Genomic DNA, 14,559 nt, shown 5'->3' with positions numbered 1-14,559 from the left:
AAAAAAATACCCCCTTCACCATGTGAACAAAAGGAATGATTGATGGGGCTGGCAGAGATGGAACTCAGGACGGCAGTACGCACTGTGCAGCAAATTAACTTACAGGCTGCAGTCAGTGTTATGTTTTCCTTCCTAATGTCTCTGCTTCTTGCTTACTGGTAATCTTATTTCTTTAAAAGTGAGACCATAGGCCACCCCATGAATGGAAGGAACCCTAAAAGCTCTGTTAATGTTTCTTTACAGATAACAGTGAGAGACACTTTGCTTGCAGTCTTAAATAGCTTGTGGCATGAACTAGTCGTTAACAGTGAGGCATGAAGATAACGGAGACTGGAATTAAAGTGCAAAATGCATCTTCATGGGTCTTTGCATCCTCCTGGTGACTCAGACATGATTGTGGCCTCTGCCTGTCTGTACAGGAGGCAAGGAAGTACGCTTGCTCCCCCAGCAGCTTTGTTACCCAAGTCTTCTATCAGTTTGCTTTCTTGGAGCTTGTGCACATGTGGAATTTCGAGACAACCAGCAGACTAACTGTGCTAAATCCCTTGCAGACCCTCTTGATTTCTACAAATAGTTTTGGGAGAGATTAAGTGAAAGTGTACATAAAGCTGGTTTAATCCCCAGAATCTCTCTTGTCATTTGTGGTGGATAGTAGTGGGGTAGACCCAGTGACAGGGTGCAGGGCTTTTGGTGGAACTGAGCTGAAAGCGAGGGATGTTTGCAATATCAGGAGGCAACGTCACTGGAAAGTGGCTTTTGTCAGTGAGGGGAATGAGAGGGGAAGGAAGCCCAGGAAGTGTAAAAACTCACTGCAATGTGTGGAGTTTGCAGAACTGCAATTACAAGCAGGTTTGTGTTCTCTTTCCTTTTTTAATGCAAAAGATGCAACTACAAAAAACCTGCAAATGAAGCATTTTCTGTAACAACCCAGAAGAAAAGAGGAGACTGTAAAACCACTCAGTTGTGTTATGGAAGTGACGAAACAACCAGCAGATTGAACTGTGGAACCCAGATTGCTGTAATTTACCCCTGTTCGTTGTAGTAACCACTACAGAGTAGATGAGCTTGAAAACTATTAAATAAACATGGCACAGAAAAGAAAACCCTAATGCCATATGTAGATTTATGTCTGCACCCTTGGTTAGAACTAGATACAGAGCTCATTCAAATATGTATTAAATGAGAGCTTGCTGAAAAGTTCATTTTGTCTTCCAGGTCTAAGAAAACATGTTGTGCATTGTGTGGCTTTGTTGAGGTCACTGTCGCATACTGATTTCATTAGATGTGGTTGTATCACCTTGTAAGGTTGTATTAGATTAACACTTTTTTTGTATATTCCTGCTTGCATTTAAGTCTACTTTTCTCAATTATTTATACACTTGTAAGAGGATATAGAGGTTTCCTTGTTCTGTGTTTCTGCATATGTTATGCAGACATAAAGAAACCACTTGAGTGAAATTCAAAATCATCCAAAATTAGAAAAGGTAAGTCTGATTTCCCGCACAATGTGATAATGCGTTTCTATGTCACATATTTCACAGAAAAAGCATTTAAGATGTCATGGAATTAAAACAACTATTGGGAAAGGACAGGTCTATATTCCTCTGCATCTAAATCCAGGCTTTCTGATTACAGTTGTGTCAGCCAAAGAGGCTTGAGGAAAAAACTGGCTTATAATTAAAAATATTTTACTGTTTCTAAAACCAATAAAATATAGCTCCTTATTTTAATTGATTGTAGCAATACAACAGTAAGATCCAATATAGTGTGATACAGTGTGCTATAAATTGAGGCTTGCAGTACAATTCCATTAAATATTGATCTTTCAGAGAATCTCAACACAAAATGAAAATCCCTACAGGGTGTTTCAAGTACTTTGAAGCAATCCAATTCTTCTTCCTCTTTGGAACTCAGCAGCTGCATCAAACGGGAGAAACTTCTGTGCTTCCTTTGACTCAGCTTCTTCGTGAAGCATTGACCTCTAGTTTGAAAGCAAATTCCTCTCCTGACGGTAAAAACTATTATGTACAGACTGCTGTAGAGATAATAATTTGTCATTTCTTCTCTCCCTCCACGCTGCAACCTTGGCCAAATCCAAACACCATCTCATTCTTAGTGTTTCTAAGTGCTTCAGTCAAGGTCAATAAGAAACATATAGCTCCTCAGCTGACGTGAGTAACATACAAATGTTTTCCATCTCCCCTGGGAAAGAGCTTTCACCTTCCAATAGGCATCCTCTCATAACCTGTGGAGAAGAGTTTCCCAACCATGCAATGTTTTCTGCCTGCACTTCAAAACTCCCTTGCAAGAGGGACATTAGCTTCCCAATGTATTTTCCGTAGTCATAGTAAGAACTTTTTCACATTGAGTTACGCACAGCTCTGACATCTCCAGGATTGATCAGCTGTGCAGAAGAGTATATAATTTTCTCTGAGACAGTATGGAGATTTAACTATTGCCTTGATGCAATAGTTACAAATTCCTCATACCTAGAAATTAGCATATAAAGTTCTTTTTACACTCCCCTTTTATCCCTGAGGATTGGTGGTAAGATATTTCCTCTCAAACAAAATCTAGGTCAAAAGTAGATGAAACAGCAGAAAATCCAGTACTTATCCCAGAAACGGTGATATACTGGAGCTGTTTATCACTCTTCTGTCATGGAGTCCTCAGTTATGGAGTACTGGGATGATTCAGAGCAGTGGGTCTTGGAGTTAGCATCCCACTCTGAGTTATTGCTTCCTTTTGTCTCCAGGCTCAGATAAATGTGGTTGCTTCACTTGGATTGAGTCACATCTTTTTTTTTTTCTTTTTTTTTTTTCCTACAATCACAAAACCTCAAGCTTATTTTTATTACCAATGAAAACAAGGTGTTTGACGTAATCACATCACCCCATATCCTGAAAGTCCCATGTATGGTCTTGCAGGGGCTGTGCCTTGCCATAGAGCTTGTCAGTTTTAAAGTGTCACACTTGTTGTACTAACAAAAATGTTGGGCTACAGCCAGGGAACTCACTAGCAGCTCAGCAACTAAAATGTCTCAGAACAACTTTCATCTCAGGCAGTTCAGCCTTTCCAAATAAAAATAGTTTGGTTGAAATGGTATTACTCTTCCAACATCACAGATGATTCTTATCCACTAGCGACCTTTCCCACCAATCTCATCCAGGTGCACTGTAATTTATGTTCCTAGTAAAAAGTCCGTCATTCACTAACATTCAGATATTTAACTCAAACCCAGTTCCTCAGCTTGTTTAAATCAATGTTGTTGCATTGATTTCAGTTGAGCTATGCCCGCTGAATTTCTAGCTTATTTCAGAAAGTAGAGAAATAATTGCTTAATACAGTTTTGAGTTTGACCTTTTGAATTTAGATCTGGCTTCTGAAAAATAACATTTTCTACTTCAGAGATCAATCTTTCTTCGTACCACACCAACAGAACTGTTGCGTGGTCCCCAACGGCGTTCATGACTGAGTGAGAATGTTAAAGTTTTCATGTTCGTCCCTTCCCCAACCACTGTCAACCGTGGATATAGCTACCATCCAGCCTTGCTATCTGTTCAGATAGAGAGCTCCAGCTGCAACCTATTGCTTATAGATACTGCAGGTTTCTTCAGACCTCATGTGAAGAAAAAACAAAACTTACAAATCTTATTCTTGCACTTAATAGCCTAGTTTTGCAAGCTGAAGCTCCGTGTAGAAGGAACTTTCTTCCAGATGAGGCTTCCGGATAAGCATACTATTTAATAGAACATGCAAATAACAATTCTGGATGAATGCTCAATATTGAATCCTTGTTTTCATGCTCTCAACTTTTTTTCACATTTTCCACAATTTTTCACTCTTTGTCTCATCAATTTTGCCCACTTTTCAGTTCTTACTTAGGCAAGAATCTGCTGGAATAAGATCTACATATTTACGGTTCATATGTTTAATAATTGTATGAATTCCCTGTTCCACAGTGCAAGTACTTCTGCTTTCTGGTACAGAAAAAAAAATTACATCATTTAGCATTTTAATTAAATATAAAATCTAAGATAACTGCTGTTTCCTTTAAAAATAGCAGGTTTTATGCAATAGACAAAGCTGTAAGCAGTTTTGTATTTATTTTTGTGTTTCTTTCTAAGCAAACTAAAATCAACTTGCAATCAGTTTGGTTCAGCCAAGCTTTATAGTGAGAATGAATAAAAAGGAAATTGGTCTTGGGAGGGAGGGAAAAGGAGAAACATGCATTTGCTAATGGCATGGTGAAAACTTTGCTTCCATATTCATTCTAAATAAACATGAAAAATGTTTGGCATATGAATGTAGGAAGAATTCATCCACAGCACATGCTCTTTATCATAGTAATCCTACAGAAATGTGTTGCCAATTGCAAACAATTCACAGCATGCACAACCAGGTTTGACATTGCCAAGATATTCTTAAGTTGAATGAATATATGACTTTGCTTATTTAATAGCATGTTTGTCTCCTTGTGCCTCTTTAAGAGCCAGTGTGAGCCCAGAAGAATTATTCTATATCAAGTTGATATTTTGTTTCTGCTTTCAGGTTTTATAACAATTGTTGCTTGTAATAGTCCAAGAAGCTTTCTTCCTACTTCCATTGCTTGCTTGCTGATTTATAACATCTTCCTGGGCAACCTAAATAGTATAAATATGTATGTAAACTGCATATTTGGATTTCTGCTGTCATGCTTGCTTTTAATGGCTTTAAAATAGATTTGAGGACAGTGTCTATTTTAAACTGGTACTTAACAGTTTGCCTTATTCATGAATATTACATTCCTTCTTTCTAGGCTCTTAAGGATGATGATGCTGAGACTGGACTGACTGATGGGGAAGAGAAAGAAGAACCCAAAGAAGTGGAGAAGCTAGGGAAAATCCAATATTCTTTGGATTATGACTTCCAGAACAATCAGGTTTGAAACAACCAACCTGTAACATTTCATTTCTGTGTGTGCAAGGGGAGAATGAAGTAATACATTTCGTTACAGTATATATTTCTGAAATCATTACTGCTTGCACAGAGTAAAGGAAGAAAGGAAGCCTGAAGATTCATGACAGAGGTACTACTAAACTGGTATTCAGTCTACGCAGAGTTTATAATGCACCTTTAATCAAAATTGAAGACACAGTTTTATCTAATGTTATTAATAACTTATATTAAGGTGTCACCAATCAATGTCAACACACATATTACGGAGTCTGCATGCAGAGAGTAAAAGATAGCTTCAGCCTTCAGGCATTTAAAATGTAAGCAAACAAAAGATGGGAGGAAGAAGAGAGGGGCATAACAGTGAGTTGATTCATTGTGGGTCTTTTAGAAAGTTGGTAAGATTGTCAAGTACATCAGGTGTGCACTTTAAGTTATTAACTAGCTGCATCAGGTTCTGTTGCTATCCGTGAAAGTACACCTACTAACCAAGAAAATTTTAGTTTGGAGCAAAAGTTCAAATAAAAAGATTTGTCCAAAAAAACCCCAGGAAAGTTGGACAAAAAGAATCTTTCCAGTCAAGGACTGATACTCCTTCCATACCCTACTCTGAAACTGGTAAGATCAAACTTTGGCATACTTGCCCAAGTTTTCAGTAGGAATAGACACTGTAATGTGATGTAGACCTGTCCACATCCTGAACTAGCTCATTTTTAATCCCCCTCCTTGGCCTCTTGCTGTGGTTAGGATCCCTTTTGTCAATGGTACCAATATACAGCCTTACATGAAAACTCACTGTGCTTTGGACTGAAGTACACCAACACATCTTCTTCACTTCTACTGCCTGTCTTTCAGTGAACTCGAGAATACACATCCTGCATTTCATTTTTTGACAACTTCAGTCAAACCCACATCATTTTTCTCTATTGAGGGAAAGATATGACTACTGAACTTAAATCCCTGTTAATTCCTATTCTTCATCTGAACTGACCTCCATTTGTACTTGAGATTTATTTCCACATTCAGATTCTTTATTTCTTGCTGTTCACAGAATGCAGTATGCTTGCTTGTTACAAGACAAAGAGGGAAAGAGAAATTAAGAAAAAAAACGTGTGTCAGCAGCAGGGTATTTATACTCAGCAATGGCCTGGCATAATACATAGTGCTTCCCTGTCTTTTCAACTGCCTTCTGACTACCAGTGCTTGTTTTTCAATGCAAGAGCCAAAAAGAATTCTGAAGCCTTTCAAGAACCTCTGTTTAAAGGAGCTTTTCCTTAACTCCCAGAGCAAATTCCCTGGCCATGTGATGAGTCACACTAATCCCTCTTGAAATCAGTATGAAGCATTAGACCCTTCAGAAGCAGAAGACCTAGAGGGGGAAAGTGTTCTGACAAATGGATTTCAGTTTCCTTTGAATATGAAAACAAACTTTCTGTGTGAATTTTATTAAAGGAAGTGATGTTTTTGTGAACTATATTTTACAAAGGGAAATAGGATGAGAGAGCAACAAATCTGTAAAAGTGCGTAGTATTTAATTAAGGTAATAAATCACTTGAGTTATGGATTACTATTTTAGTTATGGAATACTGTTTTATTTTGTTGCTCTAAACCATGCAGCAGCTTGGAATTTGTCAGAAGATAATTGATATAAAAGAGTAGAAAGGATTCACTTAGGTTAGTATAGCACGGTGGCGTGAAACTACAGACCAAAAATCTGCTAGTATATTGCACAAGGTTAAGGATGGAGACAAGATGACCGATGTACTCTCCAGAGCACAATGCCTCAGTTTTAGAAAGAGAAATTTTAAAAGGGAATTGAATTGCTTTTCCACTCTGTTAACTAGAAGTCATAGACTTGTTTTTCACTCTTTGATGTGAAAGACTTGATGTAGATCCTGAGCCTATCCATGTATTTATGAACTGTTATGCATCTAGAATAAGAATGAGACAGAAAAAGAGAGAATGAGAATGAGACAGAAAAGGAGAAGTGTTTCTTATGGCTAAAGGAAAATGTTTCATGGAGCTTAAGAATCCTGTAGTGGGAAAGCATGTAGGCCATACTGTGAATTTAAAACTGGCAAAAAGAAGTCCAGCTTTGAGGAATCTCTCAGAAGCCAAAAACTTCTTTCCTAAACTGACTATATTTTTCTGTATTCCATTTGTTAAGAGCTTCTGTTTCCAATTTTAAATGATTCATCTATGAGGAAGAAAATGCATTGTGTCTGAAGCACTGATTTAGAAAAAATATTCTCAGTTTTCATTCTGTTCTTAATATCTTGTCTCCAGATTGACCTTGAAGAGTCACTTGAATGTTTACCTTAGTTCTGTGTCTATGAAACAAGATTGATTTTTTTTTTTCTCTCAACTCTATTATGCTGATGAGGCCTAATAAAGGCTGGGGTGTCTAGATCACACCGTACCCTACCCTACCCTACCCTACCCTACCCTAACATAACATAATATAACATAACATAACATAACATAACAACATAACATAACCCTTCATTTGTAACACTTAAGAAACGGCCAAAGCTTTTACAAGTTTCAGATGTGCTTGAACCTTATTTTTAAAAGTATGTAAGAGATTTCAGAAACTAATTTTTCTGTTTTGGCGTGAGATTACAAACTGTTATTAGGATTTAGTTACAAAAGGTTAGTTTTCATGGGGTATTTTTTGAAAATGATGTCCTTAGTTTAATACCTAAACCCATTTCTAAACATAGCAAGAGAAGTTAAATATAAGGAAGACTGCAAGATCCATTTGTTTTCAATAAAGCTCTACCTGAGGATTTGTGTTTGGTTGGAGGAAAGGTTACATACTGGTGATTTAGAATACAAATTTTGTACTCAAAATTAGACACTCTTGATTGTTTAATAATGTCATTTCTATTCATGGTGCCCAGCATAGAAAAATAATGCACAAGAGGAGAGAGCAATTGAAAGTTATTTGATTGCAGTCTTTAAAAAGATGAAGTCTGTATTTAGCTGTAATCAGCTGCCCTTTGAAAACCTCTTTTTTGCTTAAAAACGGCCTTTGTGCAGTCTGCATCTGCCATAATTGGTTTTCTAAAGTCTAGCGTTTCTTTATTTGCCTTCCTTGAAGGGGGGGGTGGGGGAGTGGGGGAGGGATGGGTTTTTTTGTAGACCCGAAATAGAGTCTGCATGTGTATTTCTCGGTTAGTTTTTTTATAAGCATCTATTTGAAATGTCATTCTGCTGGTTTTCTCTGTTTTCAGCTTCTGGTTGGGATTATTCAAGCAGCTGAGCTGCCTGCATTGGATATGGGTGGTACATCTGATCCCTATGTGAAAGTTTTCCTGTTGCCTGATAAGAAGAAGAAATATGAGACAAAAGTCCACAGAAAGACCCTTAACCCTGTTTTCAATGAGCAATTTACATTCAAGGTATGTTTTTGATAATTATTGAAACCTCTTTATTCAACCACTATGTAGCTCATGCTTGGCTACAAAGTTAGATGTCTTAGTTGGTAACTGCAACTTAGTGACTTTTCATATTGTAGAAACCTATGATACTCAAACTTATGATGAAAATGGTATAACATAGGGCCAGGCCTCAGCAGGTGTAAAAGGCACAGTTTGATTTTAGGCACTTCAGTTATCCTGATGTATAACAATCTTATCCATATTTTATGGCTGGATAAAACTTACAGGAAAGTCAGAAAGTAGTGACACTTTGACAAATGTCAGGTAAATTTCCCTAGACCAGCATTTTCTTTAAATATCTTTGTAACCTGATTTATGACTTTTGGTATACCATTTCTTTTCCCCTCAAAAATAAAGTGAAACTCTTGGAAAGTAAATGGATGAAGGACAACCTGGCAGATTAATCTTGCCAGAATTTGTCATAGCAATTCTTTGCCATGCTACTTTACATATGAAAAGAAATCATGTCTCAGGTTTAATAACATATGAATTAAATAAATGTAGCTAAGCCTTACATTGCAATATTTAAGTTGTTCCAACAGTATCTATCAATACCGTTTTTCTAAAACCGTAGCCATACCTAAACCTCAGTTAAATACAGTAAATGGATACTATACAGCATGTTTCATAGTGCTTCTCCTAATATGCATTCCTCTGCTGTTACTTCAGGCCTTTCTCTCTATGCCCAATCTTATAATGACAGCTACAGATTGAAAACAGGAACAGTGAAAGACTCAGGCTATGTAATCATTCAACAAGAAAGATATCCCTGGAGGCCAGAACTACTACTGCATATATAAGCTTATTTTTTCCCTTGAAGATGTTCATAAAAATAACCTTTTGTGTGGAGTTATTTTTTTCTTGAGCTTTCCTAAGAGAGCATTTAAAAGAAAACAGAGTTCTAAATTACAGATTCCTGTGCAACTCAAAAAAGAAAAATAGAACCAATAATGCTGTCATCTAAGATGAAGGCACAAATTATAAATAAGATCATCCACTCCTGGGTTATAATGTCCACTTGTTTTAAGTCACACCTTTAATATTCAGATTCTCTATGCTCGGGAAGAAAGTTTGCTTTCCATGCAAGACCTTACAGAGTGTTTGGGTGCATCCCAATCGAGTATTGAACATCCCCTGGATCCTGTGGTCTGTACTCAGGAGAAAAACAACAGGGCATGCCAAGTACTATCATTGTGCTGGGGACTACATTGACAAAGACAAGTGATCATTTGACTAGTGCTGCAACTGTAATAAATAACTTCTGTGGGAACTAGTCACAGTGTCTTGTTTACTTGGGCAGAGCCATACTTCTGTGACCAGTTCAGGTGGTGCACAGCTTCTGTTGGCATCCTTCCCACCTCTCCCTTTGGCAGAGCTGCCCACCAGGCAGCCCAGGCCCATTTTGTTACCTTCTGGGCACAGTTGTGAGCTGCCCACCTTCCTCCCAAAGAAGGGCTAATGGGGATGAGATGGCTCATGTTTCTGCTGTATTGCATGTTGAGCCCTGGACCTCATTCCTTCTCTTCTTTTGGTGATTCCCTGTGTCAGTCCCCTTTTCATTTCTGTTTCCCAGACATCCATGGTGCTGTTCCAGGCTGCAGGTGTTCGTCAGGCTCTGACTGTCTGAATTGTATACCCACACTGTGCTGCCAAAAGGAAACAGAAATACCAGCTGGACTACAGCAGTCTGGCAAAAGGAGGTGTTCTTCCTCAGGCCCAAAGTGGAAAGAGGGTTCGTGTCTAGAGAAGTGGCATGTCTGTGCCAAAAAAAACCCACTCCTATAACGTGTCCTTCTACCAAGGTCTCACCTGCATTAAGCCAAGAGGCTGAGTATCTCTCAGATGAGCAGAAAGCAGGGAGAGGGAGCAATCCTTCACAAGATCTAAGGACATCCTTGGTAGTCCTGAACATAGCTGGAGTCTGAGGCTACTTTAGAGGTAACGAATGGAGAAAGCATTTAAAGAGGAAGGTAGCTAAAATAAGCTTTACTGAGGTCAAATGAATGATTAAAAAAAAAGTAAATAATAATAAATTTAGTCTTTTCATGCATTCCAAATTACCAGGACCTGTTACTGATGGAAAAAGAAACTTCAGAACATTTCTCCTGCTTTTGAGGCTGCATAAAAATCAAGGTGAAATGCTTTAGAATTTTTCTTTCCACATACATTTGCCTTCTATGGCTCTTTAGAAGCTACAAAAAAATTCACAGAATCAAATTGATTTTGCTATAGTATTTGCTACAATACACAACCCTTACCCACTGAAACTACTGTACTCAGTAATGGAAGCTGGAGCTGGATCTCAACTTGAAAAGCTTCTTTTAAACATTATATAACATGTTATGAAAAAGGAAAAGTACTCATGTTATTAATAAGTACTTTAAAAAGCAAGTTGAAGCCAAACAGTAACAAACGGCAACAGTCATAGCGTTTAAACAGACTGGAACATGCAGAGGTTAAGAAGTCCAACGATAATGCCGTGCTTTCATTTCTCTTATATAGACAATTAATAGAGAAATGTTTACTGAAGCCCATGGAAACCATTTATACTTGCAGAATATAATCAAATTGACTGAGTGTTCAATGTAAGTTGAAATAGTTCCTCAGTCAGACCTTTCTAGACAGCCACTCAAGTGTAGCTTACCTGAACTGCTTGTCTTCATCTGAATATTAAAAATGTGACTCATAAGCATCCTAACCCACAGCATCTGTCCAAAACACATCAGAACAGCTGGAAAATCGGTCAGAATTTGGCCTTCTGCCGCCACAGTTTCTAGCTGTACGCTGTGACTTAGAAAGCACCTTAGTATCTACAGTGTGAAAGGTATAATAATGAAAAATATCCCTTGGTAAGTATTAGGTAGTGGTACCGCAAGAGAACTATTTAGTGTCTAATTACTTTGTGTCACATACAGTAATCCTGTTCTGTTTTTTTCATCAGTCTGGGAGCTACCCATTTCTGAGTGATGACAGTCAATTTATTGAGGAAAAGACACCCTTGTGTGAAAAGTTCATGTGTCTTCAGTGCAAATAATTGGGCTTCCTGTTTCAGTTTCATCACCCACAAAATGATTTGAAGTAGAATGAGAAAAAGCCAGGGAGTGATGAGTGAGCTGCCACATTGTTCTATCGAGTGCCAGAGCCTGGTCTCAAAAAATACTGCATCTGGTGACTCTGAAACAAATACACCTCATAATTTTGTCTGCAGTTCAATTTACCTGAGATGACAGCTGATAAACCAAAGAAATAGATTTGCATTGTAGAGGACTGATCTTTATTGTCTCAGATACAGAGTTTGTCATTTCCTCGTCTTTGCAGGTGCCATACTCTGAGCTGGGTGGAAAAACTTTAGTGATGGCAGTTTATGACTTTGATCGTTTCTCCAAACATGATATCATTGGGGAATACAAGGTTGCAATGAACACAGTGGACTTCGGTCATGTCACTGAAGAGTGGAGGGACTTACAAAGTGCAGAGAAGGAAGAGGTAAGAAAAATCAGACTTTTTTTTCCCCCAGGACACTTTTATCCTCAGCTAGACGAACAGTCAAACTAGCAACATTTTTTCTGCAGAGACAGCTCCCATCTGTTATCAGCATTTCTCAGACTTACTTTGCCTGATAAGTTTTTGATAAGCATCTTTTCCAATACTCATTGAATGGTACATTCTACTTTGCTAATCCTATTTCCAATCTTTTTGATAGTTTATGCAATATATTAAGGAAGTTTTCATGAGTTTGACTTTTTCTTGAATTGATGCAGTTTTGGTACATAGAATTTGTATTTGAATTTTAAGAGTAGTGTTCATTTAGACTTCTTTGTGGTCCTAATCATTCTCAGTGTTTGCATCTCAAGGTATCTTATTCTGCATGAAGATAATGGTAGGTTTTCATTAAAATAATTTACAGTTTTATTGAGCTGCTATGCAATAATATCCATGGATTAGAATTCTACATTTGACAAAGACCTTGGAACAGTATCTCACTCAAATACTAATCACCTTTTTTATTCTCCTCTCTGTACCAGCATCCTATGGGTTCATTATATAGTAGGTATAGTGCTACCTAAAGTACACAAGACACTGTTTGGAAATATTTATTCACTACATTGTGCATCCTATGAAGTTGTTCATACCAGCACATCCACCTTTTTGCTTGTTATAAGACCATTTTGCACTCAGTTTTACATTATTTTTCCTTTTGATTACTAGGTGATATCTGCCCACTCATAATAGTCAGCGTGCACAGTGTACTTCACGTCTCTGGTGGGAGAATGAATCTGAGTTCCTCATCGTCTAATTCTGCTAATAAGCAGTTTTGGATTCAAACCTTAGTTTCTGTAATTAAAGGGACAGTCTCTGGATGAAATCTTACTTAATGCAAGTAACAAATACCTGAATATTGCATTTAGACTACAAGTTGTGAAAAATTCAGCAGATGCTGAGTCATGCAGCCTTCTCAGATTTTCAGAAATGGTAGAGTTCAGTCTTGCTTTTTGAGTGCTTTTTTTTAAAGACTGTATTTCCAGATGGCTTTCTTCTACTGCTTATTGATTTGTGCTTATTGCATGTGTCATTGGTACCTATGCTATATGGGGCATTTGTCTTCCACTCTCAGAGCTAAAGATGAAAACATAAAAAAAAGAGAAAAAGGAAGTTTGCAGTTCAAGGGCCCTGTTCCTTTAAGGCATATCAGAAAGATAGAAGTGTGAAATGGGAGTGCATTAATACTTAAAAACTTCATTAAGTATCAAATCAGTCTTTTGTTGCATTGTCATGTTTTGCTGTTTCAAAACACACAAAATAAATACTACACAAAGAGGAATTGACACTTTACCATTCTAGTCTAATTTAAAGATTTTAGAACATAAGCAGTGATATTCCCATATGCAGCTGATAGATAACATGGTATAGATTAGTGTGGGGTTTCATCTGTCATGTGGCACAGAACATTGCCTCTTGGATTTTCTGTCTCATGTCCATGGTAAAACCTGACTCAGTCGTCTGGTTGCTCCATGAAGTTCATGTCCTGCTAATACAAAACGATGAAATATTGCTTGAAAATAGATACTTAACAGTGTGAACTACTTCCAAAAATGCATTCTGACTTGGAAATAACTTTTTATTAAAACAGAATGAGGTAATTAAAATAAATAATTTTTAAAGTATTTGGGTATTGGAAGAGTATTACAAGAGTTTTGAATAGTTTGCAGTAGAGATGAAATCAAGGTTGTACCTTATTTGTGCTTTCAGAGCCCAAATGAACCGGTGGATGTATATTTTTACATGTGTTTGTCATTTGTCTATGTGAATGTATTTGTATGAGAGTAATGTTAGATAGGAGAGACGAGGTTTTTTTTAGTTCCCATTTGAGCCTCTGCCCTCACCTTTCTTAACAATTCAGGTAATACATATGCAGAAAAAACATTTTAATTTTTGTAGGTTTTTCTATAAGGCCTTTTTGAAGTTGCTACCAATGCATGGCTTTTTTATTTATAAGAAGCTAGGCAATATGAACCTCTGAAAGCATCATGAAAAACTGATTACACCAACTCCCTAAATATTTTTTCATAATGCAGGAGGTCTCCTGTTTCATTTCTGTATCACTATGCTCATAAGCATGCAAGGTATCCAATAAATATGAGATAATACTGTAACCTAAGTTATTTGGAGACTTTGTTAATCTTAGTTTTCTGTATGCTAGCTGTAGCTTTTTCTAAAACATCTCCTGAACCCACTGTACAAATAAAAAGTGACCCCACAGAAGCCAGTTACTCAAGATTTAGATAAGCCAAGTGTATTTAATCCAAAGGGTCTTCACGTCTTTTTGCTGTTGTGGAACCTCTACTTCTGTCATATATATGTTGAGCCTCATTCAAAGAGTTGCTTAGCCCAATTTGGAAAAGAAACCTCTACCTAAAGAACCAAGTGAGTTACATCTGTCAGTGGTTTGAGAGCTGTGTTTCACAAAAAATGTCATTCATATTTCCATACTTGGCTACTGCCAAGTACCTCACCACCTTCAATGTTCTGGCCCCTGCTCTGCAGCAAAGATGCCAAACAAATTCTAGTACATTTTATGTGATAATAAATAGGGGACAGGGAGGGATGGGAGAGGTCCTATCTTCGTAAACCTGTTATCAGCTGACATGGCAGATGTTGCAGAATTCACAGCAGATACAGC

At 37.5% G+C, this 14,559-nt stretch overlaps 1 protein-coding gene across 4 annotated transcripts in view; it reads left to right on the top strand.

Moving 5' to 3' along the window:
- Positions 1–14,559, top strand: part of SYT1 (synaptotagmin 1) — a 357,409-nt gene that overhangs the window by 271,036 nt on the left and 71,814 nt on the right. For 3 of the 4 annotated variants that reach the window (XM_056340294.1, XM_056340296.1, XM_056340295.1), the window contains 3 exons: positions 4,799–4,921; positions 8,172–8,339; positions 11,697–11,864. In XM_056340294.1, coding sequence (XP_056196269.1) covers positions 4,799–4,921; positions 8,172–8,339; positions 11,697–11,864 — 459 coding nt within the window. The remainder of the gene's footprint in view (positions 1–4,798; positions 4,922–8,171; positions 8,340–11,696; positions 11,865–14,559) is intronic. The other variant, XM_056340298.1, reaches the window with a different exon arrangement.

Source organism: Falco biarmicus, chromosome 5 (genome assembly GCF_023638135.1).
Source record: "Falco biarmicus isolate bFalBia1 chromosome 5, bFalBia1.pri, whole genome shotgun sequence".
In the NCBI taxonomy this organism is placed as follows: domain Eukaryota; kingdom Metazoa; phylum Chordata; class Aves; order Falconiformes; family Falconidae; genus Falco; species Falco biarmicus.
Note: the sequence above shows the minus strand (reverse complement) of the source record. Positions and strands in the feature narration are given on the sequence as shown.